General features: G+C 49.9%; 14 protein-coding genes across 19 annotated transcripts; 9 read left to right on the plus strand and 5 right to left on the minus strand.

The window, feature by feature from the left end:
- Positions 1 to 44: 44 nt before the first annotated feature.
- PPTG_10921 (hypothetical protein) lies at positions 45 to 4,301 on the plus strand (the record flags this gene model as incomplete). The annotated part of the gene is made up of 1 exon (XM_008906431.1): positions 45 to 4,301. One exon carries the CDS (start codon positions 45 to 47, stop codon positions 4,299 to 4,301), a length of 4,257 nt encoding a protein of 1,418 aa, XP_008904679.1.
- A 123-nt stretch (positions 4,302 to 4,424) lies between these two features.
- On the plus strand, positions 4,425 to 5,724 carry PPTG_10922. 2 transcript variants are annotated; one of them, XM_008906432.1, is made up of 2 exons: positions 4,425 to 5,602; positions 5,664 to 5,724. In XM_008906432.1, exon 1 carries the CDS (start codon positions 4,527 to 4,529, stop codon positions 5,577 to 5,579), a length of 1,053 nt encoding a protein of 350 aa, XP_008904680.1. In that variant the 5' UTR covers positions 4,425 to 4,526; the 3' UTR covers positions 5,580 to 5,602; positions 5,664 to 5,724. The 2 variants fall into 2 exon arrangements, with proteins under 2 accessions (XP_008904680.1, XP_008904681.1); XM_008906433.1 differs by having other exon boundaries at positions 4,425 to 5,379; positions 5,441 to 5,724.
- Positions 5,725 to 7,316: 1,592 nt separating this feature from the next.
- PPTG_10923 (hypothetical protein) lies at positions 7,317 to 8,376 on the plus strand (the record flags this gene model as incomplete). The annotated part of the gene is made up of 2 exons (XM_008906434.1): positions 7,317 to 7,432; positions 7,494 to 8,376. 2 exons carry the CDS (start codon positions 7,317 to 7,319, stop codon positions 8,374 to 8,376), a joined length of 999 nt encoding a protein of 332 aa, XP_008904682.1.
- PPTG_10924 lies at positions 8,348 to 10,254 on the minus strand. 2 transcript variants are annotated; one of them, XM_008906435.1, is made up of 3 exons: positions 10,143 to 10,254; positions 10,018 to 10,080; positions 8,348 to 9,957 (listed from the first exon to the last, which is right to left on the minus strand). In XM_008906435.1, the coding sequence occupies exons 1-3, from the start codon at positions 10,230 to 10,232 to the stop codon at positions 8,515 to 8,517; spliced, it is 1,596 nt and encodes a 531-aa protein (XP_008904683.1). In that variant the 5' UTR covers positions 10,233 to 10,254; the 3' UTR covers positions 8,348 to 8,514. The 2 variants fall into 2 exon arrangements, with proteins under 2 accessions (XP_008904683.1, XP_008904684.1); XM_008906436.1 differs by having other exon boundaries at positions 8,348 to 10,080.
- A 262-nt stretch (positions 10,255 to 10,516) lies between these two features.
- On the minus strand, positions 10,517 to 12,288 carry PPTG_10925 (hypothetical protein; the record flags this gene model as incomplete). Its single annotated transcript, XM_008906437.1, has 3 exons — positions 10,517 to 11,994; positions 12,072 to 12,134; positions 12,202 to 12,288. 3 exons carry the CDS (start codon positions 12,286 to 12,288, stop codon positions 10,591 to 10,593), a joined length of 1,554 nt encoding a protein of 517 aa, XP_008904685.1. The 3' UTR covers positions 10,517 to 10,590.
- A 173-nt stretch (positions 12,289 to 12,461) lies between these two features.
- Positions 12,462 to 13,436, plus strand: PPTG_10926 (hypothetical protein; the record flags this gene model as incomplete). The annotated part of the gene is made up of 1 exon (XM_008906438.1): positions 12,462 to 13,436. One exon carries the CDS (start codon positions 12,462 to 12,464, stop codon positions 13,368 to 13,370), a length of 909 nt encoding a protein of 302 aa, XP_008904686.1. The 3' UTR covers positions 13,371 to 13,436.
- Positions 13,437 to 13,548: 112 nt separating this feature from the next.
- PPTG_10927 (hypothetical protein) lies at positions 13,549 to 14,613 on the plus strand. Its single transcript, XM_008906439.1, has one exon. The coding sequence runs from the start codon at positions 13,586 to 13,588 to the stop codon at positions 14,492 to 14,494; it is 909 nt and encodes a 302-aa protein (XP_008904687.1). The 5' UTR covers positions 13,549 to 13,585; the 3' UTR covers positions 14,495 to 14,613.
- Positions 14,614 to 14,842: 229 nt separating this feature from the next.
- PPTG_10928 (hypothetical protein) lies at positions 14,843 to 15,922 on the plus strand (the record flags this gene model as incomplete). Its single annotated transcript, XM_008906440.1, has 1 exon — positions 14,843 to 15,922. One exon carries the CDS (start codon positions 14,843 to 14,845, stop codon positions 15,920 to 15,922), a length of 1,080 nt encoding a protein of 359 aa, XP_008904688.1.
- Positions 15,923 to 16,348: 426 nt separating this feature from the next.
- On the plus strand, positions 16,349 to 17,898 carry PPTG_10929 (hypothetical protein). The gene has a single exon (XM_008906441.1). The coding sequence runs from the start codon at positions 16,587 to 16,589 to the stop codon at positions 17,784 to 17,786; it is 1,200 nt and encodes a 399-aa protein (XP_008904689.1). The 5' UTR covers positions 16,349 to 16,586; the 3' UTR covers positions 17,787 to 17,898.
- Positions 17,899 to 17,920: 22 nt separating this feature from the next.
- PPTG_10930 (protein-L-isoaspartate O-methyltransferase) lies at positions 17,921 to 19,471 on the plus strand. 3 transcript variants are annotated; one of them, XM_008906443.1, is made up of 3 exons: positions 17,921 to 18,662; positions 18,738 to 18,999; positions 19,076 to 19,471. In XM_008906443.1, exons 1-2 carry the CDS (start codon positions 17,940 to 17,942, stop codon positions 18,990 to 18,992), a joined length of 978 nt encoding a protein of 325 aa, XP_008904691.1. In that variant the 5' UTR covers positions 17,921 to 17,939; the 3' UTR covers positions 18,993 to 18,999; positions 19,076 to 19,471. The 3 variants fall into 3 exon arrangements, with proteins under 3 accessions (XP_008904691.1, XP_008904692.1, XP_008904690.1); XM_008906444.1 differs by having other exon boundaries at positions 18,738 to 19,013; positions 19,076 to 19,342; XM_008906442.1 differs by having other exon boundaries at positions 18,738 to 19,447.
- On the minus strand, positions 18,990 to 20,444 carry PPTG_10931. 2 transcript variants are annotated; one of them, XM_008906445.1, is made up of 5 exons: positions 20,057 to 20,444; positions 19,770 to 19,994; positions 19,497 to 19,696; positions 19,365 to 19,428; positions 18,990 to 19,299 (listed from the first exon to the last, which is right to left on the minus strand). In XM_008906445.1, exons 1-5 carry the CDS (start codon positions 20,438 to 20,440, stop codon positions 19,090 to 19,092), a joined length of 1,083 nt encoding a protein of 360 aa, XP_008904693.1. In that variant the 5' UTR covers positions 20,441 to 20,444; the 3' UTR covers positions 18,990 to 19,089. The 2 variants fall into 2 exon arrangements, with proteins under 2 accessions (XP_008904693.1, XP_008904694.1); XM_008906446.1 differs by having other exon boundaries at positions 19,365 to 19,696.
- Positions 20,445 to 20,526: 82 nt separating this feature from the next.
- PPTG_10932 (hypothetical protein) lies at positions 20,527 to 22,009 on the plus strand. The gene has a single exon (XM_008906447.1). The coding sequence runs from the start codon at positions 20,580 to 20,582 to the stop codon at positions 21,774 to 21,776; it is 1,197 nt and encodes a 398-aa protein (XP_008904695.1). The 5' UTR covers positions 20,527 to 20,579; the 3' UTR covers positions 21,777 to 22,009.
- On the minus strand, positions 20,532 to 22,514 carry PPTG_10933 (hypothetical protein). Its single transcript, XM_008906448.1, has 2 exons — positions 22,007 to 22,514; positions 20,532 to 21,943 (listed from the first exon to the last, which is right to left on the minus strand). The coding sequence occupies exons 1-2, from the start codon at positions 22,422 to 22,424 to the stop codon at positions 21,855 to 21,857; spliced, it is 507 nt and encodes a 168-aa protein (XP_008904696.1). The 5' UTR covers positions 22,425 to 22,514; the 3' UTR covers positions 20,532 to 21,854.
- A 284-nt stretch (positions 22,515 to 22,798) lies between these two features.
- On the minus strand, positions 22,799 to 23,569 carry PPTG_10934 (hypothetical protein; the record flags this gene model as incomplete). The annotated part of the gene is made up of 2 exons (XM_008906449.1): positions 22,799 to 23,199; positions 23,272 to 23,569. 2 exons carry the CDS (start codon positions 23,567 to 23,569, stop codon positions 22,799 to 22,801), a joined length of 699 nt encoding a protein of 232 aa, XP_008904697.1.
- Positions 23,570 to 23,987: the final 418 nt, after the last annotated feature.

Genomic DNA, 23,987 nt, shown 5'->3' on the forward strand with positions numbered 1-23,987 from the left:
ATTGCATACTTTATTGGAATTCGCTGTGCTTTCCTGACAACTCGATGGAGACCAGTGTGGATACGCTTGTGTATCAACTAGAAGATGACGACGCCAACGTAAGATGGAATTCATTGCAGAAGCTTCGGAGGATTGCAGCAGTGGAAACCTCTCACTTTCCGGTTCGCAACGTACGACGCTTTCTTCAATGTGTCCGTAGACGAATTGTAAGTGAAGCAGACCCAAATGTAGCTATTGAGGCGCTGAGATTGCTTGGAGACGTGATGGTCTCGCTTGGAGATAACGTTGATCAAATCTTGTCTTCAATTCTGCCGCATTTGATCTCGATTCTACCAAAAACACGTAAGAACCAGGACCAAGATGGGGATAGTGACGGAGAATCGGATACTCTTCACGAAGAAATGTTCCAGGTCTTTCGGAAGTACGCGACCGTCACAAATGATCTCCAAGCTGTTGCAGACTTGCTCGTTAATATCGGTCTTGGAAGTGGATATGGTTGTGTACGCGAAACCTCGCTTATTGTCTTGATGCGATTGCTGGACGAGCGATTCCTGAAGCGCTCAATAAATCGAGGCGAATCTACAAGAAATGCAATTGGTCGAGGAGACAAAGTGCTTATTGTCGCTCTGGTACAAGCTATTATACCGGCTATGGAAGATACCAATGAAAATGTGGTTGTAGCAGCTGAAGAAACCATCGCCAAACTCGAATCGTATTGGGGTAGTCGGTTTCACAGCGACGTGATGAAGTTTCTAAGCATTGAAGACAAAGTGACATTACAGGAGCACCAAGAACCGATCGTAGACTTCTTGCAGGCATGTACAACCTCTACATCCTCTCCTAGTTCACCACCGCAGTCATCACAACCGACGTCTGCTACATTATCCAATGATACAACTTCACGGCATTCTCCTCCGCAAGTTCATCCCCTAACTTTGCCCGAAGAGCTATACTTTGGTTTCTTGAAAGCTGATATCGTGACGATATTAACTACTTACACGAGCAACTCAAATGCAGACTGGAAGAAGCGCTCAGCAGCCGTTGAAAAGCTGTACGCAGCCTGCAAAGAGGTGGATGCTGGTACACTGCGTGGAGCTACAGCGGAAGAGCGAGCCAAACAGATGGACGAACTGGAGAAGCTTTTCGACATCCTGGTGCGTCTTACGCAAGACGTTGATATACATCTTGTGAAACGAGCTCTCCAGATCACCCAAATACTATTCCGTAAGCTGAGCCCACCGCGACACAAAGAAGATGAACATACACAGAATTATGATATTGCGGAGCTCAGTAACAAGAATGCAGCTTTCTACGTGACAAAGATGTTATCCCCCATGGTAGAAACCGCAGCAAATTTTGTTGGAGATGACGATGAGATGGAGAGTTTCGTGTATGCTCTGCTTGGACAGGTCTTTGCAAGTGGATGCGTTAGTGTTGCCTCTATCGAGAAACTACTAGCGTCGACTTCACTTCGACATCGACGTCCCCAAATACGAGAGGAAGCAGTGAAAGTTTGGATTGTGCTTCTTTTGATCGCCGATCGTGAAGGTCTCTTATCAGAAAACTACGCACCGACCGAGTATGTCGTGCAAACGCTTGGACGCTTGCTTGGTGACTCAAATGTACGTGTGCGTGATTTAGCTTTCGAAGTGGCTGTTGTGTTCGCAATGGTGTGCTGCTGCAACATCTACGCACTTCTGGAGACTTTTATAGATGATGAATATGTTTCAGAGCGAGTGGATTGGGCTGCATTGCGTGCGCGATTGAGGCGAAAGCATATCCCCGAACTTCGATCCAATTGCACACTACGAATGAAGCCAGCGGCTAGTAGTGTAAGCAGAAGTCGGTCAAGTCGACTTGCTTCGAGTGTAGAGCAGTCGCTGGATAGTAGTTCCGAAATGAAAGTGATGGTGGAAAACGACGAGCGAAAGTCTCGCGAAAATCGCGTCCTTGAATCGAGCAGTGAAGATGGCCCTACAGCAGTCGATATCAACGAAAAACTATCTGCCTTGAGAAAGAAAATGGACCAGCTTCAACAGCCTCGTGCCAAGCGAACACAGCGTCCTAACAGTGAAAACACCGAGCGAGGAAACGATGAAAAGACAGAACCGACAATGCAAATACAACCTCGGTCTAAAAGCTCACCTGAACAATCTGCTAGTAAATCCGTCGGCGAAATTGAGAGTCAAACCAGCGAAACAAAATTATATCACTCCCGAGGCAAGCGAGTCCACCCGAACAAGATTGCAGTCACTCTTCCAGCATCAGAGGCATTCACGACTACACCACGACAGCCGTCTGAGCTTAGCCCTCAGCAATTACAGAGCCTACAAAGTGATGCACACAATTACGAAGATCGTCCACTCAAGTCTAAGTTTATTGACCGAACAAGAGAGCTCAAAACAGAATCTTCCTCTCATTCATCGCCAGATGAGCGACCTATTCGTCCGATGGCTGCTTCAGGTGGTTCGGATCAAATCTATCTAAACTCCGTGGACCAAGATACCTCTGGCGAGCTTGACAACAACAACGAAACCCGGCCGATGAGGAAAAACAATAGCGAACGAGTGGTGTCCCTAGCAACTCGAAAGAGATTGGAGGCGAAGACAAAACAGGATGGCCAAGCAAGTAGTAACAGCTCTCCAAGGGTGCTATCACCCGAGGAACTGGGACGAGAGAATGGCATGCAAAAGCCCTGGAAGAAACCAGCGAAAGGCAAATATCCTGATGAAGTTCCTCGACCTGTTAAACAAGAACCACGATACTTGGAGCCGAACGAGATCACGCCTTTGGTTAATCCAAAGCAAGAATTGAGCAACGTTCTCTGTCAGCTTCAAAGTAATGACTGGGAGGCCAACTTCGACGCACTGAGTACGGTTCGGCGAATTGCGCTACACCACGCTAGCATAGTCGACGCAGTCAAGGTACACGCAATTACCACTGGAATTATGAAACAAGTCCCGAATCTGCGTTCGTCAGTCTCTAAGAATGCCCTTTTGGCACTCGAATCCATGTGTGCTGCTTTCAGTCGAACGATGGACATGGAAGTGGAGAATATTGTCCCTGTCTTGCTCAAACGTTGTGCAGACTCGAACGCATTTGTATGTGAATCAGCTGCAGCTTCGTTACATGCCGTGGTGCTGAAGTGCTCTACGTCTCGAGTAGTATCAGCATTGACGTCTCATGTGAGTAGCAAGGCCGCACCAATCCGCCGAGAAGTAGCTCGTGGCATCCACACACTAATTGTGGGTCAGCCCGAAATCCAAGCAAACAAGGAGTTACCGTCGATTATTCAGCTAGTTGGTCGATGCCTTGAAGACTCCAATAACGAGGTGCGGCACATCGCAAAGCAATCAATCTTACACTTATACTACAAGCAACGCATTCCTGGAGATCGGATCAAGAGATTATTATCTGCTTCCGCACAGTCGAAAGTCGACAGCGTTCTCAGTGGGAAAGTCGCGTATTCACCGCAAGTACTTCTCCCCAAATCTTCCAGTTTGTCTGATGTTGTATCAGAGCTGCCGTCATCCGTCACCAAGAAACGAGAAACCACCTCAGCACCAAAGACAAAGAAGACCACGAAGCCTTCGAGTCGAGCGTCTCCACCTACATCTAGCAATGGAACTCGATCCAAGATAAATGTTGACGAACTCCATCGATTAGAGGAAAAACTCGACAGTAGCAACTGGAAAGACCGTTTTGAAGCACTTAATGAGACGACCGATTTCGTCTGTGGTTGTGCCTCGGCTCTCGTCGAAAGCGGGAATATGCTGAACTTGTTCGACTTGCTCATCAAACGTCTGGACGACGGCAATGCTAAGGTTAATGCGCTTGCACTCCAGTGTATGGAGAGGATCGTCCCTGCTGTGGGTAGCGGCATGGAGCTGGTACTGCCGAATTTCGTGCCTGCTGTCACGAAGAACCTCGCCAATGCTCGAACAGCATCTCTGGCTCAGTCTGCGTTGCAACAGCTTTGTACTCATGCGGACAATCGCTCCCTTTGTCAACAGTTTGCCATCCAAGCTCGTAGTGCCAACTCGCGAGTGATTCCAGTGTTACTTGACACGCTGACGCAGCTGACGGCACACAGCTTGGACGACAAGAATAATTACGTTCTTACTCGGCATGTACTGCCCCTGGCGCTGGATCTGCTGAAGGAAGCCAAGAGCAGCGTGAAGGATGCGAACTCAAGGTTGATACGGCAATTACGTAGGACTCTAGGATCGTCAGCTGTGTCAAATGCAGCATCGAAGTTGAGCACTGCGCAGCAAGACAAACTAGCGGCTGTACTACGATGACCACTTCAACTTTGCACAAATTAGCTCCCGACTTTAATAAATATGGCGATCTTCAAATAACGTCCGAAATTAACAGAAGTTGCTTAATCCTAACAGAATATAGTTAGCAACATTACTCTTAGCGCAACATAAGCTGGTTTTGAATTTTGAAGGCGCCAATTTGGCGCTCTGCTCCATTCTTCGATCAGCTCAAAGGACAGCGCTCCGTAAGACAACCGTAGATCCATGTCAAGTGCGCTGCAGAAGGAGACAACGGAGGAGCATCAGGAGATGAAGCTGGACCAAGCTCCGTCGCCCTCCCAGTCGTCGGAAAAGCAGACACAGGACACCGAGACAGAGGAGGAAGGCGTGACCACCATGGACCAGCAGAAAACCGACGAGAATCAAGAAGAGAACGTGGAGGCGCAGCAGGAAGAGAATAATGCAGAAGAAAAACAGGAGGATACTATGGATAAAGAAGGCGAAAAGAAGACACAAGAGAAAAAGACACCGGCGAAAGCCATGACGCCCATGGAAAAGAAAACGCCAAGCCAGGCGACATCTGCGTCCAAGTCCGCCACTAAGAGGAAATTCGACGCTCTCCACGCTCGCAATGCAACTGCTGCGCCTTCCATTTCAGAGCACGAGAAGAACAAGAAAGCTCGCGCCTCAGCCTTGATGAAGACACCCGGTACGAAGCCTAATGGAGTTGCCAAGAAGACTCCGACCAAGCCGAAGGAATTCTCCTTCGCGAGACCAACAGCGTCTTCCGCTAGTCGCACAACTGCAATCGCCAGGGATCACGCGCACCCAAAGACGACACCGACGCATCCACCCGCTCGCAAGCCGCTGCACCCCAGAAACACTCCAGCTAATGCCCAACAAACATCGACGCCGGCTCCCAAGACTCCGACGGACAAGACATCGCGTCCCCACTTCAACTACACGCCGTACACTGGGCCCTTGCCGCCTTTGACCGTCGAGTCCAGCTTTGCGCCCAAGGGCTCACAGAATATGAGCCAAGGGAACACGAAATTGCCTTCATCTGCACGTAAACCCCGCCCAGCGTCGGTGCGGAAGACGCCGCAGAGCTCGACTGGTAAGGAAAACAATGGTGTGAGTACGGATGGAGATGCAGCTACTAACGCAGCTTCCAGCAGCAAGGCAAACCGAGCCTCCGTCAAGTCCAGCGAGACCGTGACCAAGGAGAAGACCCGATCGGCGTTCAAGGAGAAGGTCAAGGCTCAACGCTCGCTGTCGCAACAGGCTTCACGCTCCACTGCGGAGCCGACGGCATAGCAGACTGCCAATGCAATACTCTTGTAAGCTCCCATTCGCCATATATATCGAGCGCCGTTCTTATTTGCATGACGTTGTTTGCAGCTCTACGGGGGCACTAAATAAATAATCATTCTCTTTCTTAGTATCGACACAAATACTTGGGTGTCAAGTTTCTCAAACGTCTGCTTGATGGTGCGAATACTGGCATCGATACCTCCAAAGAGCTGCATGCGTCACCAAGTGGAGCGACGTGTTCGACCTACAGCATCAAGCACATGTACTACATCTCGAACAACTAGTAGTGCGTACGATCTGCACAATGATAAAAGCTGTGAGTCATCTCAACGCAGAAAGTGGAGACCAAGCAAACTTACACAAGAACGAGCTCCAAGGCACCAGTCTCGAGTTTTTGTGGCAGTTTTACTAATGATCTTGATCGTGTGTTTGAGCTGGACGTGCTGGCTGTTATTGCTGACGGTAGCGCCCAACGAGGCAATCAATTACGTTATGCGAACTGAGGCCCTCGACAACGGATCATTTTGGATGTTGGTAGAGCCTACACCGTCACTTCGAGCTCTTAGCCTAGCTGGACTGGTAATTGTGGCGTTGGGATATCTCTGGATAGGAAGCATGCTTATTGCAGGGCTAAGACAGCGAACATTGACTGCAACGCAGTGCGGTCCATCGCTGACAGTTGGCTTACAGGCGTCTTCCTCGCCAGATCTCCGTCAGCTTCGGAGAGGATTCAAGCGCTCAGTAAATTCACTAGCTTCGATCCTTCCAGCACAACCAGCTCTTCGAAAGTTACCGAGCACACGTCGCTTACATAGTGATTCCTATTCGGAGTTATGGCGCAAGGGCAGTCATGCTCGAAAAATAGCGGTGAGATTTGCTGTACGATCTTCAGACCATGATGTACTAACCCTTGCATTCCTAGCGTGTGTGGATGAAAATTGTAGACTTGATGCTGCAAATATTCATGCTGTATCAAACACTCGAAGCGGGTTTCCCACTGCCACTCGTAGTGACTTGCACCTTAATTGTCGTGTGGAATGCCTTTGCAGTTGTAGTGCTCATGTACTCACCTTCTCCTCCATCGCATATAGGCGAAGCTTTAGTGGATTCAATGTACGTATTGGTTGCACTTAATAAGACGTGAATCGACTTTCTAAACCAACCTCACTCTTGTGTAGGTCAGATTTTCTGGTCGCGATTGGTTTCCCTGTTCTAGTTCTTACATATTGCCTCACCAACTTCGAGTTTGATCGTGCCAGCCAGCATCTAATAGCTGAGTTTTTCCCTAGCTGGTCGTTCCAGAACGCGGCGCGATTGCATGCAAATCCAGAGCAGACTGCTAGAATCTTCAAAAGCCTTGAAGGTCTGCGCTTTCAATCTGTTGGTGTGTGCATCGCTCGCTTTGGAAATAATTTCGCGCTGCTTATCAGTTTGCGACGGTTGGTTAAGCTACTTTGTTCAAAATCGGACAATGCAGATATCAAAATGAAAAACAACGTTTATCCAAGGAAACATCCACTTGGACTGGTATTCGTGGCGCTTACTGTTGGTACGATCATATTCGTCTCAGGCAGTATTCATCGTTCGCATAAGGCTTGTCGAGATTCCCCTGAATGTACGATCCACGTTACCGTTGGTGGCTTTCTAGCACAAATGATTCGACTTACAACTGTCCGTGTCGTGTATTAATTGACATGGATGTATCACCGGCAAACTTTTCGGTTTGGATTGATCCTCCGAATGTCACCACGAAGGTATCGAAACTCGCGGCTTCCGGTAGAGATTTTACAACTAGTAAACCGACGACTACCTGAATTTCCCGAAACACTCCATCACTGCTCTCGTCTAAAGCACATGTACGACACTAACTGAAGCAATAACTGTTCTGAAAACTAACACTTTCGTTCATCATTATAGAGCTTTGATATTCACACATACGACCACATTACCAGTATGGGCTTCCGAGTTCACGGATCTCGAATTTTTGCACATTCAAGGCAAGGCTCGAACGACAAGTCTTGCTTCATTACCCCAAGGATTGTTCAGCAACATGAAAAAGCTAACGTTTCTACACTTGGGCGCGCACATGATGCTACCCAAACTACCCGATGTTGCTGGTCTCACCAATCTTCGCTCGATTCTGATGGCAAGACTTGAAGCATTGGATTCATTACCTGAAGACTTTGCACAACTGACTCGCCTCGAGATCATGCTAGTCTTGGCAATGCCTAGACTCAAGACGTTCCCCGATCTTACACGTGCTCATCAAACACTGAAAATGCTGGTGGTTGATAGTTGCCCTCTGTGCTGCAATGGTTTCTTGCAAAGCGACTGCAATCTTAAAAGAAATACCTGTGGAAATGGAGCACAAGTTGAAGCGCTATCTTGCGAGTTGCCTGATCATACAGCCACAACCGGAACTCTGGAACTCTTCAAGTCATTTGACTCGACGGTATGCGTGAATCAAACTGGACCACCGCCTTCTATTGATCAAGCAAACCCCGGTAACATCCCACCCGATCCACGCAATTCTACCTTTCCACCTATGAAGCCAGAAGATGAATTCGAACGAAGTGTGCAACAATGCATCGGCATTTTGTATCGAGAGTGTAAGCCCGAACCTTCCCCACACACACCAGTGTTTGGTTCAAGCTCGGGCATCTGCTTCAGTGATCGGTTCATGCCAATTTCGTGTTCTGGAGACCCCAACACTATCGAATTGCGTCGTCAACAAATTATGAAGAATATTGGACCAATTTGTAATCCCAAGTACGAGGAATGGCTCGGTTGCCTCGAATAAAGAAGGATTTTCGGGCAAAAATGAGAATATATAAGGTCCATAACGACGCAGTCACCAGCCCACCCTAAACTGCCACGCTGGTCTTCTTCTCTTCGGTGCTGGTGACTAACAAAATGAGTGCTCGCTACTCATTAAAAATTACTTCGCCAGCATCGTCTCGATGTAATTCGCCACCTTGTCACCGATGCGCCCCAATTTCTTCGCTTCTTGCCCATTGGTCACGGCCATATCAGCATCGCGAAGACGGCGTGCAGCACGTAGGAACGCCGTTCCTCGACCAGTGTGGCGCTTGTACAGCTCTTCCTCGCCATACTCGACCAGAGCGTCAACCAAGACCTGGTTCTTCTCAACTTCAGCCGGCTTGCTGACAACATCTCGCACGATCGGAGGCACCACCGAGTCACGTTCACGCTTGCCGTATTCACTCTCTTCTTCCTCTTCTTCTTCAGCTGCATCGTACTCATAATCTTCGTCGCTATCAGCGTGACCCTGTTGAATGATCTGGTCGATCTTGGCCGCAATACGTTGACCGACCATCCCGATGGCCTTGCTGGCTTGCTTTCCCGACTTCACTACCGTGTCAGAGTCGCGAATACCTTGAGCTGCTCGCAAATGCGAGATCCCCTTGCCTCTGTGGCCAGAGTACAAGTGACTGTCACCGTAGTCGACCAAAGCATCGACGATCGACTGGTTCTCGGGACATTTGGCCGGCTTTTCACGCAAGTCCTTGACAATCGGAGCAAGCGTATAACCCCCACCACTGCCGCGCGAGTAGCTTCGAGACCCCGTGGTCTCCCCCGTGTCCTTGACAATACGGCCATACTCCAAAATCTGGTCGATCTTGTCAGCGATCACATCACCGACCAACGGGACGCTCGTTCGAGCGGTTGATCCAGACTTGATCACGTGGTCTGCCAGTTGAATCTCTCGCGCCGCACGGAGGTGACTCGTTCCCTTCCCGGAACTACCGAAGTAGAGTTCGTGCTCTCCGAACTTCGTCAGTTCTTGCACCAACGGTTGGTTCTCGGGACATTTGGTTTGAGAATTGTGAATCTCCATCACCAATTCAGGACGTTGGTGGTGTTCCACATCGGTACTTACATTTTGATCGCCGGTCGTGTCTTTCACCTTCCCCGTGGCCAAAATTTCTTCGATTTGAGCAGCGATCTTGTTGCCCACCATGGGGACTGCTCGTGCTTCCTTCGAAGACTTGATAGCGTCCGGGTGATCACGGATGTGGAGCGCAGCACGAAGATGCGATACCCCCTTGCCAGTGTGTCCATATTCGAGTTGCTCTTCGCCATACGCAGCAAATGCGTCCACGATCTTCTGATTGGCAGGATTCGCAGCCTTCTTCTCGCGAACTTCTTCGACCAAACGGATGGTCTTGTGCGGAGCCATGGGCTCTTCTTCACCAACGTCCTCCATGGATACAGCGGTGTACGCGTAACCCGCAGAAGCTGGGTCACTCTCCTCGCCGTTTTCACCCGCACGCTTCGTCTTCTTGTTGCTCTGATTCGACTCGGCCGGAAGCGATCGCTTGTTTCGACCAAACTTTGCCATCACCTTTTTCATAGCACCCTACCAAACGATACAACGTTAGCTATGACCTTCTTGGGTGATAAGGACTTAGCTTCCGACCTGCTCGTCTCCGTTCGACGCGAGAAGTGCCGTGGCGATCTCGTGTGTGGCTACGTAGGGGTTCTATTCATCAACGATTCGGATGTGAGATCGAATGAAGAGAATGGCTAAAGGTGGCAGACTACCTCTGGGATATCGACGTTTTTACTCTTGGCCATCTCGCGCAGCTTCCCGATCTGTGCATACACCGCATCGGCTGTCTTGGCATCGGTCATGATCACTTGTGTGTTGCAGCTTCCAAAAGCGAGAATGAGACGATGTCTAGAGATTTTCGTGCGAGAACAACCAAAGTCTGAGACGTAGACATTAACATGTCACCGTTGGTACAACTACTTCCAAAACCTTCAAGCGAGACAAGAGGATTCAACCTCGCCAATCCTTCACAGAAAAAAATGCCAGAAAGTTTTTCACGAGAAAAATACAAATATGGGAGACTGTGAGGCTTCCAACTGCCATGAGTGCGTAGCGCTCGTCATCGAACTCTTTAATGAAGAAATAATTCCCAATGAGTTTTTTTCTTGAAAAATTACACAAAAAACAAACAAATGCCCCCACCATCGAACTTAGTTGTCCCTACTTTTCCGCTTCTTCGATGATCTCTTCTGCCTCGTCGGCCGACTCACACGTCATAGCATCGATGAATGTGGCCACCTTGTTTCCGATACATCCCAACGCTTTGGCCACAGTTCCACTTGTCACTAACTCTGCAGCATCACGAAGCCGTCGAGCTGCGCGCATGAAAGCCGTTCCTTGACCAGTGTGCCACTTGACAAGCTGTCTCTCTCCATGCGCCGAAAGCGCATCCACAATCTCTTGGTTTCCTTGAACTCGAGCTGGCTTACTGCGCACTTCGTGCACAATTTGTGGCGTTCCAGATGGTTCACGATGGCCAAACTCGCTTCCTTCCTCGTCTTGGTCATCCACATCATCGTCAGTATCAGCGTGACCGTGCTCCAAAAGTTGATCAATCTTAGCTCCAATCTGAGCTCCAACATACTTGATTGACTCTGCCGCCTGCTTTCCCGATGTCACCACAATTTCTGAATCTCGAATCGCCAATGCAGCGCGTAAATGAGCCACACCCTTGCCAACATGACCCGAATGCAAGTGACTACTACCGTAGTCAGTCAATGCATCGACGAGGGACCGATTTTCAGGTCGTACAGCACGATTCTCTGCAATAAGATCTGGTTGAATATTTCTTCCAGCAATTAGGATATCCTTGACAATTCGCCCATATTTAAGAATCTGATCGATTTTGTCGGCAATTGTCGATCCAACGAGCGGTACGTCTCGACGCGCTTGATCTCCAGAAGTGATAACGTGACCGGTAAGCTGTAATTCTCGAGCTGCACGAAGGTGGGTCATACCTTTACTAACACTGCGGAAATTGAGCTCATGTTCCCCGAATTTGGTGAGTTCATCAACCAAAATTTGGTTTTCGGAGCATTTTGCTGGAGCTTCGTGCACTTCGTGAACCAGTTTAGGCAAATTGTGCTTTTCCGCATCGTCCAGCTTGGGCTTTTCTTCCAGCTTTCCAGTGCTCAAAATCTGCTCGACCTGAGTCGCCATCTTGGATCCAACCAAGGGAACAGCACGAGCTTCAGTACCAGACGTGATCGGGCAGGGATAGTCTCGAATAGCACGTGCTGCTCGTAGATGGGCGACCCCTTTACCCGTGTGTCCTCGATGAAGTTGCTGCTCACCGTATTCGGCGAATGTGTTCACAATAACTTGATTTGAAAACACAGCCGCTGGTTCCTTGCGAACATCTTCAGTCAAGCGGGATATCTTTCGTGGTGGTTCTTCTTCCGGCTCGGCAGTGTTGTTATCGTCAACTTCATCTTCTTCTAAATCTACGGGAGTTTCCTCCCCACCATCACCGATAGTCCTCTCGGTGTCATCAGTTTTCGCTATCGCGGCATGTTCTCGCTTGGTTCCTACTCTGAGCTTTGCGGCCAGTAACTTCAAAGCGCCCTAATAAGTTGGAAGATATGCCATCCAAATGTTAGTTTATCAAATATCTTTGGTCATAGCTTGATCGTACTGATTACCTCTTCGTCCCCATGAGATGCTGAAAGTGCCGTCAAAATCTCGGTCGAAGAATCATAGACGTTCTACAGAAGAAATACGAACATGTTAGAGACCCACACGCTCTTGCCGTTTCCAACATAAAAAAACAACCTCTGGAAGAACAACTCCACTTCGTCTGCAAGCCTTGCGTAAGTTGCCAAGGTGGTGGTACATTTGGCTGAAATCCTCATCAACCATGATTTCTTTAACGGCGTGGATTCACCTCTGAAAAAGATCTGTAGCGACGGAATGCTTGCGACGGGGATGAAGGGTTCTTGATCCCGTTGAGTTTTTTTTTTTTCGTGCCTTATCTCATATTCTCGCAGACCAGACATCACTGACATGCTAAACTGACATGACAATCCAAACTCATGGACGAATCGCAGGGCAACTCCGATAAAATGCAACCGAGATGTGTGGACGACACCTTCGCGCAGTTCACCAGTTTCGGAACGGCATATCTGCGTGCCATCGAGAGTATGCGCTCTGATCGTATCGTTAACGATCCTTTTGCGGGGCGGCTTACTCGCCAGAAGCGTGTGGATCTAGAAAAGTTCTTCCTTACAACGTCGAAACCGAGTAGTTTGTGGGGAGACTTCATCGCAATTCGTACCCGGTATCTGGATGAAGCATTGGAGCACCGTGACGGCAATATTCGCCAAATTGTGATCCTCGGCGCAGGGTTGGATACCCGTGCATTTCGCTTGGATTCTCTACACGGATGTCATATTTTCGAAATCGATCAAAGTGGCCAAGCTTTCGAGCGCATGGACCAAGTGATGAAGGAGGAAAATGTACCGCTAATTGCTAAGAAAGCCGACTATATCGTCGCGAATCTTGCTGACGACGACTGGGACAGTAAGTTGTTAGCTCATGGATTCGACCCGAGCTCCCCTACTTTCTGGATCATGGAAGGTCTCCTACCGTACATGAAACGCTCCTGTATTTTGACGTTGTTGGATGCACTCGATGGTATGTCCGCGCCTTGCAGCGAGTTCTGGGCTGACATGGTTGGCGAGGCAACGTTCAATTTTGGGGATACTGCTGTCACGATGAAATACTCCGATGATGACCCTCTCCATGGTGTTCTGAGCAAGATTCCCTGGTGTTTGAGACTACAAGCGTCACTAAAAAACGATCGAATCCATTTTGGACGCAAGTGGACGCCACTGATCTCCCAAGATACCAACAAGACCGTTTCGATTACGTTCATTATGGGCAAGAAGCCTGTTTCAAGTGAAGCTCGTCTGAAAGATGTATGCCCCGGTTTGGACTATTAACTTGCTAGCTAGCTTTTTCTACAATGTTGCGTTAAATTATAATGCAGACATGCCATGCTTCTCATGTATCCCATAACTGCTATCCTAGCAGCCATTTATTCGTTCTTTGGGTTTCTCTTTAGAAATTCTGGGAAAGTACACCGATAGCATTCTACAGGAGGTCACTACAGCTTTTGCTTGGTAAGTAGCAAGTGGATCATCGCCAGGAAACCGACATGAATATTCCTCCATCTTCATCGATACTAGACGTGGACGATGCGTTCGCTGAGTCCATGGGCTTCGTGACAACCTACCTTCGAGCACTCGAGAGTGCTCGTAATGACCGGCTCATTAATGACCCCTTCGCCGAACCGCTTACCCGGAAACAACAATCCAAGATCGAGAAGTTTTTGAAAGAAACGTGGAGCGAGGTCTGCTCTTTTCCAGAAACCCTTATTGCGTTCCGTACGCGCTATCTGGACGAAGCACTTCAGCACCGTGATCCCGGAATTCTCCAAATTGTGATTCTTGGAGCAGGACTTGATGCCCGTGCGTACCGTATGGACGCACTACGTGGCTGTCACGTTCTGGAAGTCGACCAAAGTGGCGCTGTGTTTGAACACAAGGCGGACGTGATGAAAGAGCTGCATGCGCCACTTATCGCCCAGAATGTGGACTGTATTATCTCGAATTTGTCTGAAGCGGGTTTAGAAGTAAACTTGATGGGGCACGGATTCAACCCCACTATGCCAACGTTCTGGGTCATGGAGGGACTAATCCCTTACATGGAACGCTCGAGTATCGTCGAACTACTGAAGATAATCGACTATCTCTCGGCCCCTGGAAGTCAATTCTGGGCTGATATTCCAGGTCAGACTCTTGTCGACAGTGAAGAATGGGGGAAGCGTGCCATGAAGTACGGCGAGGACGACCCGTTACATGGAGTCTTTAGCGAGATTTCATGGACGCTGGAGGTTCAGGCGTCTCTAAAGACTGCAGGAGAACATTTCGGACGTCACTGGTCTCCGGTACTTTCGCCTAAGAACAAACAGGCGGTTCCGTTGTTCTTTGTCGTTGGCAAGAAGCCGATCCCGGATGTGGTGGTGGCACAGAAGATGGTCCCCGGTCTCCAATTCGAGGAGTAATCACTGCTCTATCTACCGCGGATACTTGGAATCGAAGGTGTGTAGCTTAGCATAATGTATTTTATACTGAGGCTTAGCTACTGGAATAACAAATACACATCCTCTCAGTTACTATCTTCTTATCTGGTGTCTGAACAGGAAGCTTACATGTAATATTCAAGGATTAAACTCCCTCTATGGCTCTTGAAGTCATCTCGAGAAGCGTTATACGGTCATTATGCGTTGTTGCCCCTGCAAGTGTTCATTGGTGGAGCACCGTGTTGAAAAAGTGCATTAATCGGCGATCCGAGAATCGAAATCCAGGAGCTCCGATATGTATTCCTGATCCACAACAGAAATTCCTACGCAATGGCGAGAACCGATGAGCTCAAAGCTTCAAATGTCGAGGTGGAAGTATCCAAACAGCATTCATCGTGGCAAGCAGCTGGAAACAATTCTCGCTTTGTGTGTCAATCCATTGGATCCATGCTCTTTTGGGTTGCAGTAGGGGGTGCCATCACCTCGATGTTGCTAACCACGCAAAAAGAGCAGAACAGCAACAACTTGTTACCCTCGACGAAGATTCAAACCAACAAAGGCTCCGGTTGGTATCTCGGTGGGGACGATCCCGAGCATGTTTTATCATCGTTACCAGAGATCCGATCACTCGATGAACTACCAGAAAACTGGGACTGGCGTGACTACAACGGCACCGGTATAAGCCTCACTACAAGTGTCTTGAACCAAATGGTTCCTCGCGCATGTGGATCTTGCTGGGCTTTCGCAACCATCAGCGCGCTTTCGGATCGGATCCGTATCGCCAAATTCAAGAAGACCGGCCGGCTGGATGCAGAAGTGATATTGTCACCTCAAGTACTTCTCGACTGCGGAATGCGTTCCTTTGGCTCGTGTCGCGGAGGAGATCCTCGATACGCTCACAAGTGGATCTACGAGAATGGTATCGTGGATTCGACATGCAGTCCGTATATTGCAGCACACCCGTCGTGGATTGGTAGTGGGGAATGTGCCGCCACCCAATGTCATACTTGCACTATGAACGGGGATTGTTTTGTGGTTGAAAACCCGACGAAATACTACATTTCAGAGTATGGCACACTGAATTTCACGACGTCGGAGGAATTTCAACTCCAAGCAATGAACGAGATTTACCATCGTGGCCCGATCGTTGTGAGTTTATACTCGCTGACGCCAGAGTTCAAGCACTACACGGGAGGTTATATTCTGCGAGACTTTGAGAAGTGCCCCGGAACGACTCATGTCGTGAGTATTGTAGGCTGGGGCAAAGACGCTAAGACTGGGGTCAAGTTTTGGGCTGTTCGCAATTCTATGGGCACCCATTGGGGTGAAAACGGCTACTTTCTCATTGAACGGGGAAATAACACCTACAACATCGAAAACAAAGGTGCGTGGGCCGTGCCCATCGTGTAGACAGGAACTCATGAGTTAAGTACGTGGTTGGATGTGCCAACAAAGTTATTCCTTTTTCTCTACCTCATCTTCTTGCTGTACTTGTATGTGTGTTGCGGCTAGTCTTTCGCCTGTCAGGCAGGCCCTATATAAATCGGCGCTGAGTTATATCATGTGCATAGCTAGAATTGCAGTATTAGTACAAAATTACCGCATAAACTAGGGCTTCACAGCTTTCCTGACCCTGGCTCACAAGCGAAGAGGAGGATTACGTTGACACATGACGCAGCGGAATACATGATTCGCGTCGGTCGCCTGGAACCATTGGGCAGCGATCGCGGGACGGGGGGGGGGGGCGCAGACAACACTGCGAGCATTGATCAATTTGGCACTTTAAAGCAGGCCCGCTCGACATTGTTCGCAGCAGAGATGACCACACAGCAAAATATGTGCCTGACCGTTACAACTTCAAGATTGACAAGTACGTTCTTTTTCCTCTGATTGGTGCGTAACCGCTGAATTAGCCAATAGCATTGAGTCACGTCGTCCAAAAAGTATCCATGTCTTTCCAACAGTCGAAGAGGAGCTGTTTGCTCTGGTAGAGAGAACATGGCACCACTCGTTTGCACCTGCACACCACTTTGCAATTCTTCTCCAGCAGCTCTGAGCCCCCAAGTCCAACGTGATGGCGATCATCGACAAGTCCGATCTTCCGTTGTTGCAGCCTCGCACCAGCACACTGCTCAACACTAACAACGTTTCGGAGCAGTCTTTAACTTCTCCACTGCAATCAATTCGGGAGAGCTTCCACGCTGACCGCTTCAAGCTGCGGTCGATTGGCTCTGTGCTTGGGTGGATCGCGCTTGGCAGCTTTGTCAGCTCGGCGGTGCTAGCACCTAAGCAGCTGGGCGATTACACGCACAATGGGATGTCAATGCACGCGGTTCAACACCAACTCGACTTGATGGCGGCGTGCACGTCCACCGGTAGTGCCAAAGGGGACGGAGACGTAGAAGAAGTTCAAACCAACAAGGGTGTCGGCTGGTTCCTTGGCGGCAACGATCCCGAGCACGTCCTGACGTCGCTACCGGAAGTCACATCATTTGATAATCTTCCTGAAAATTGGGACTGGCGCGACTATAACGGAACGGGTGTCAGCTTGACTACCAGCGTTATGAACCAAATGGTCCCGCGCGCCTGCGGATCCTGCTGGGCTTTCGCCACGGTCAGTGCGCTGTCGGACCGAATTCGAATTGCACGGTTCAGAAAGACCGGTCGTCTTGACACGGAGGTGCTGCTATCGCCGCAAGTCTTGCTTGACTGCGGCATGCGCTCGTTTGGATCGTGTCACGGCGGAGACCCGCGGTATGCACACAAGTGGATCCACGAAAACGGCATTGTCGACTTGACATGCAACCCGTACATAGCGTCGCACCCGTCGTGGATGGGAGGGGGTGACTGCGCTGCTACACAGTGCCACACTTGCAACCTGAAGGGCGAATGTTTCGTGTTGGAGGACCCAGTGAAGTATCGGATCTCTGAGTACGGCACACTCAACTTCACGACGCCGGAGGAGTTTCAGCTTCAGGCGATGAGCGAGATCTATCATCGGGGCCCCATCGTTGTGAGTATGTACTCATTATCGCCGGAGTATCGCCAATTTAAGGGAGGTTATATCCTGCGTGATTCAACCAAGTACCCTGGAACTACCCACGTCGTGAGTCTTGTCGGATGGGGTACTGACGCCAAGACGGGAGTCAAATACTGGATCGTTCGCAACTCGGACGGTACCAATTGGGGCGACCGCGGTTTCTTCCTCGCTGAAAGAGGTGTGAACATTTACAACATGGAAAGCCATGGAGCCTGGGCTGTCCCCATCGTCTAGAAAAAATAAAGTTAATCATGTAGAATCGAACTAATTCATCAGAAATAGTCCAGCACATTTTATGACCAAATGAGAAATAGTCCGAAATATGAGGCGAGAAATGGTCTGAAAAAGGGATACCAAAAATTGATTGTCGGACTATTTCCAATCTCGATGTCATCGCTGGTGCTTCGGTCGTTGAGCTCGGCGCGTGCCATTGCCAACTGCCGCTCTCTGAGTGTGTTGAGTGGCATCTCGGAAGATTTACTTGTGAGTACGAGCATCGGTCACCAGATCGGCGGCGATTCGCACGCTGCATTAGTGGACAGTTTAGTCCAAACGAATGTGGTGGTTGCTGGCTCGAGACTAGAGGCGGCGCTGCGGCGTGTGGATCGCGGGGACTTCGTGGCACCAGCATTTCGGGCTTCAAACGAGCGATATGCCAATCGACCATTGAAGATCGGCACGGTGGCTACAATCTCCACGCCACAGCAACACGCACAGGTATTGAATCTGTTAGAACCCCACCTCCAAGCTGGAATGACAGCGGTGGATGTCGGCTGTGGATCGGGCATTCTCGTGGCTGCAATGGCTCACTTAGTGGGCCCAGCGGGGTTTGTCACGGGTGTTGACATTGTCCCGGAATTGGTGGAGTTCTCCAAAGCGAACTTGCAGCGCTGTCTGGGCAAGGACGCAGCGGAAAAGCAGACTAAGATCATCGTCAGTACTGGGAGGAAAGACCTTGGTCTGCCATCCGACGGTCAGTATGACTGTATCCATGTCGGCGTTGCGGTGGAAACCAAAACGGAAGCGGAGAGCTTCCTGGAGTACCTCAAACCTGGTGGTGGTCTACTGATTCCGCTCGGTGGGGCGGGAGCTGAACAGAAGCTGGTCAAGGTGAGAAGAACACTTGCACTCGACAAGATAGGCGTGCTTCTGACATAATCTTATTGTTTTTTTTTTGGTGTACAGATGACTAAGTTAGCCGATGGAACGGTGGACAAGCGCGACATCATGAGTGTTCTTTGCCAACCTATGCTAGACAGCATCCCATTGGAAGTTATCCAGGAGACTCGCACCGAGAAATTGGCGCGAGTGGAGAGCGCTCTAACACAGTGGCGTGACGATTTTGAGGCCAAAACCGGCAGGAAGCCCACGCGAGACGATCTCATGGGCAACGAGGAGTCAAAAAAACTCTTCCAAGAGTTTGCAGCGCTGAGAAACTAAAAGAAACGTGAGTTCAAAGAGGTGAACTTTCCAATTTTAATTGTTGAGCTCGAGTATGGTACGCTCATTTTCGTCAAGTGTAGGTGCTATGCCAACGTCACGCATGCGCCTCTGACTTGGTTTTTTGCAGGAGCTGCTCTGCCAGCTCGATTTGGTGAGTAATATGTTCGCGCTGCGTCATTCTCGCGTATCGAGGCGGATTCTCCGGTGTCACGAACGTTGGTAGTGGCTCGACAATGGTGTCGCCATTCGCGCCATTAAAGCGTACGATGGACTGACGCTTCTTCTCCGAGTTGCACACACGATGCTGCACCACAAAAGCATCTAAATTAGAAAAATGCTGCTCCTCACGTTTTGCACATTTCAGTATACCTCAGTCGCAACTAGAACTCCGTTCGTCCAGTGCTCGAGCATGTCACCAACCATGACGAAGAGCCTGTCGAGGGAAAACCAACGTTTGTACGCGATTGATCACCGTTCAAATCAACACGAGCAATAGTGTACCTGTCATCACACACGGGGGCTTCAACCCAGACACCCTGGCGGTTTATCAAGTGCAAGCCCTCGCCATTCTGATGAATAATAGTGAAGCATTCGAAATCCGTATGCGAAGCAATCCCAACCGTTGAATTCTTCACAGCGGCAACCGTCTCAGGGTACGTCAGTAGTCGCATGAATGCTTCCGCTTCTTCGTCCACGTGTTGCTTCAAATCCCCAAACAGCAACCAGGTCAGTACAACGTTATCCAAAACTGCAAATACATGTAGAACAGCATACCAGAAACGTGTCGGCCGGTAGTCCAAGCATCTCAGCAAAACTCTTGAACAGCACTGTCGAGAGCTTGGTGGTCTCCTCGTACAAAGCGTATACGTCCTCGCGGAAGCGCGGTACTTCAACTGGCCAGACATTCGGCCCCAAACTCGACCCCTCCTTCACATACGTCTCCGGCAGTTCACGCGCTAAGTCGAAGCCTTCCAAGTGCGAAACCACATCTGGTTGGTACTACACACAACACCAACCTTAGTGAGACCACAACCAGATCATATCCACAAACTCTATCATACCGACGGTTCCTCAAACATGGGTGTCCAGCCTCGAGCATTGGGCGAGCGTTTGCAGTGGTATTTTTGTTTGATCGGATCGGGGAGAGCGATAAACTCGTCCGCTCGACGGTACGCTGCCTGGATCAGCTGGTTGGACAACACTCCTTCCGTAGGGACCGTGAAGAATCCCGTTTCGATGCAGGCAGAGCGCATGTCATCCAGAATCTGCCTCTTGGTCTCAGGAGCCAGGCTGCGACCGCTGTTCGCAGCTTCCACCAACGGGGAAACGTCTACAAGCGGCAGTTGCTGCAACGCCACCTTGGATGCTGTCATCACGCGCGGTGACGAGAAGCTTCGGGCGCCTAGCGCCGCGCGTGATTGACAACGGAGACGTGCACTCCACATCGTGAATTTCGAACTGATGAGGAGATCAAAACAGCTTCAACTTGGTGTGATGCACACGTAAAACCTTCATTGGATCATAAGTGTTCCAGGAGGCATATAATATAATCTGAAGCACTCGCCGAATTGCTCCACCGGCAGCATGTCGTACCTGGCGGCATCGACTCATTTCAATAACTGGGTCTTCTCGGCGGAGGAGCTAGCGCGTGTACGGCGTCTGCAGCATGTAAAGACTAAGCGAGCATTGCGTCTGGAGCGTGAGGAAGCTCAGAAGCCTGAAGCATCGGCTGGCAGTAGCCGCAAAGCCCGGTCTTTCGCTGGTCTAGTGCCTCGCTCGTCGACTGCTGTGCGCGATACTTTCGACTGGAATGACGAAGTAGACGTGGATCTCTCGGCGCTGGAAGAAGCAGAGGAGAAGGCCAATTTGCAGCTAACGCCTCTGCTGGAGTTCCTAAATCCAGAGCAGGAAACGCTGCTGCGAGTTTTCTACGAGGAAAAGATCCAGGAGAGCTGTAGCGCTCAGTTCCTGCGCACATCAGACAAGGTCAAGTGCTGCGCTATGATGCTGTTCAAGAGGTTTTATCTGAGCAACAGTGTGATGGAGTTTCACCCCAAATATCTCGTCCCAACTGCCATTTATGTGGCTGGCAAGGTCGAGGAGCAGTACATGTCTGTGGACACAGTCGCCGACCAGCTCCATGTGGACCACAAGTTCATTATTGGTCACGAAATGATCTTGCTGGAAGGTGTGCGCTTCCAGCTCATCATGTATCACCCATTCCGTACATTATTGGGCTTTTTGGACGACTTCCGAGCCTTCGCCAAGCAAGTGCTGAAGAAGGACCTACCTGCGACTGTCCTGCAAAAGCTGCACGCCAATTCGACTGCAATGTTGAATGATATGCTGCTCACAGACTTGCCACTGCTGCACTACCCGTCGTATTTGGCGCTTGCAGCGTTGTGGCATGTGACGGACGAGGTTGCTGCCAGTAGCGGCGAAAAGGCTTGTGGGCTGGCGAGCGCCGATGTATTGGACTACATTAAACGCAGCAAATTCTCAAAGGACCAGCCTGTGGACGAAGTACCCGATCGGTTGCAGAGGATTACTCAGGCGTTCCAAGTGTTGAAAATGGAGAAGCAAAAGGGTGGCGAGGAGGCGGCGCAACGTCATGCCAAACAAATTAAGCAAATCTACAAGAAGCTCAAGCAGTTCCACAAGGAGGACGAGAAGAAAGACAAAAAGAAGGATAAGAGCGGCAAGAAGAAAGATAAGAAGCGTAAGGACGGATCCAAGGACGACAAGAAGAAGGCCAAAAAGCAGAAAAAGGATAAGTCTTAGTCACGTGCTGTGCACCGCTTCGGTGTTGAAGGACTGCAGCGCTATATCATAGTACATGGATTGCACTTGGCAATATTGCTATTCATCTACCTCCTCGTTGTCCTCATCCTCTTCATCTTCGTCGTCGTCACTACCTTCTTCTTGTTGCTCTGCTGCAAGCTTCTCGCCTGAAAGTATTATATACATGAATTAGATCCGCACAGCAACTAGATATGAATACTTCAACGTACGCAGAATCTCGACGATGGCGTGCTGCGTCCGCCGCTCCAGCTTGCGAAGCATGGGCGCAATATCCCGCTCCATGTCCCAGTTGGCGCGCTTGGGCGCCAGGTTAAGCAAATCGTCGTCGCTCTCATCTTCCGTCTTGGCATCCTCCTCTTGCACCTGCGCCACCTTCTCCACCAGGTCTGCTGACTTGCCGTCGGACTTTTCGGAGGCGTTGGCCATTTTCACGTCCTCCTCCTGATCCTCCAGATGCGGGGCATCCTCCAGTCGCTTCGGTTCGTCGTCTGCAGGTCGTAGTACCGCAGCGACCAGCGCACCGGTTTCACCATTGCTCTCGCCCCTCTCTTTGCGGGCTTTGGCCTCGCGCAGCATCTTCAATCGCTTGGCGCGAGGCATCGAATCGTCAGCATCCGTGCTTGCCATCTTCTTAAGACTCAATGACACCTTCTACAATTATGAGTATGCGATCCAAAAAACCCAGAGAACACACGATTTGACACACGTAAATCGTCGTGACCTAAGAAATTTTATGGGTTCTTAAAAGCGAATTTATGAGTAGGGATAAATTCGAATTTGGTTGTCTAGGGCACCTATGTGGCGAAAGTTGCGACGCAGAAACGGAAGTATGTACTCGACTCGGCAGGACGAACAACCGCTGTGGGAAAGGTGGTATGAACTGAGCAACAAACGTACTACCTCTGTGCGGAAAATACTGCACCTTTTAAAAAAAAATTGCGCATAGCTCCGCCTCGTTGTTTTTGGCGGCTATTAGATATGCAAAGGTACCGACACGACGGCTACAAGAAAAGAAAAGGATCTAGCTCAGAGGGCGAGGGTGGAGGCATTTCGTCGTGCAGCGGAGGAACAAGAAGTGGTTGTGCAGGCGGTGAAGGAGTATCCAGCGCGGATAGTCTATCCATGTCGAAGTGGGCGCTAACGAGCGTCTGGCTATCACAAGGTAGGCTGATTGGTAGCGTGCCGGCATTGGTCAGCTTGTCCTTATGCATGTGACCAAGGCGAAAGTCGTTTCGGCCGCCATGATTCATGATCTGCGTCATTACCATTTGCAGGGTCAGGAAGGTTTTGTTCGGAGTGTCGGTAGTCATAGCTTCAAAGGCCTGTGTTACTTCAGCAATGAGATCTTCTGTTGTTCCCAACCTCGTGCGCAACTGTAGAGACTGGATGCTGGAAAAGAAGCCTAAGTCGAGGCAGTTTAGATCAGGGCTTTATGCCGGCTGGTTGCGGAGCTTGATGACCCAATCTTGATTACATCCCACAGCCAGGACGATGGGATCGTTTTCATCGACATGCGTCCGAGCGTTATCTTGCTGCAACTTGATTAGAACGGCCTTTTTTTCTTGCGGCCACTTCGCCTTAATTGCTGGTATAACCTTTTCGAGCAGCAATTGGCGCGATACCTCGCGAGAGATTGCCACAGAACGGAGCTCTTCAACTCCAGCCGCGCGGTTACAACTTGCTCGCTGCGTGACGTAAGTTTCCACAATGGGCCAAAGGCCGATCTTGCTATCCCAGTCCCCTCGAGGACGAGTCACGGCGCAAAGGAACATCACTTTCTTAATGTAACGCTTGCTGTGCACATATTGCACCGGAGGAGTTTTGTGGCGAAGTGGTTCTGCGAAAATTGCTGATCACAGAGATCCTCTTGCACACTGCGCCCGAACTGCCGACTAACGGAGGGGGTACTCCGATCTTCCGTAAAATTGTAATGCTCACCTTGTGTACCCGTCGGTGGGCCGATTCGCTCTTCGGGTGATCTCGGAAGCGACGCTTGGGCTGGTTTCTTGGACTGTCTGAGTAGACAGCGGCACGTTTGACAGCAGCGGGGATACTTCTACTCGCTGCGTCGATTACGGTTTTGAGTTATCGGTCTTAAGGTATAAGATCGACGGTTTTGGGGGGGCCGATGTTGGTCTTGGCCCGGGGTATCTTAGGTCAGCAAATCGCCTCCCTTCCTTTACGCGCTTG

This window comes from Phytophthora parasitica (assembly GCF_000247585.1).
Source record: "Phytophthora parasitica INRA-310 unplaced genomic scaffold supercont2.23, whole genome shotgun sequence".
In the NCBI taxonomy this organism is placed as follows: Eukaryota; Oomycota; class Peronosporomycetes; order Peronosporales; family Peronosporaceae; genus Phytophthora; species Phytophthora nicotianae.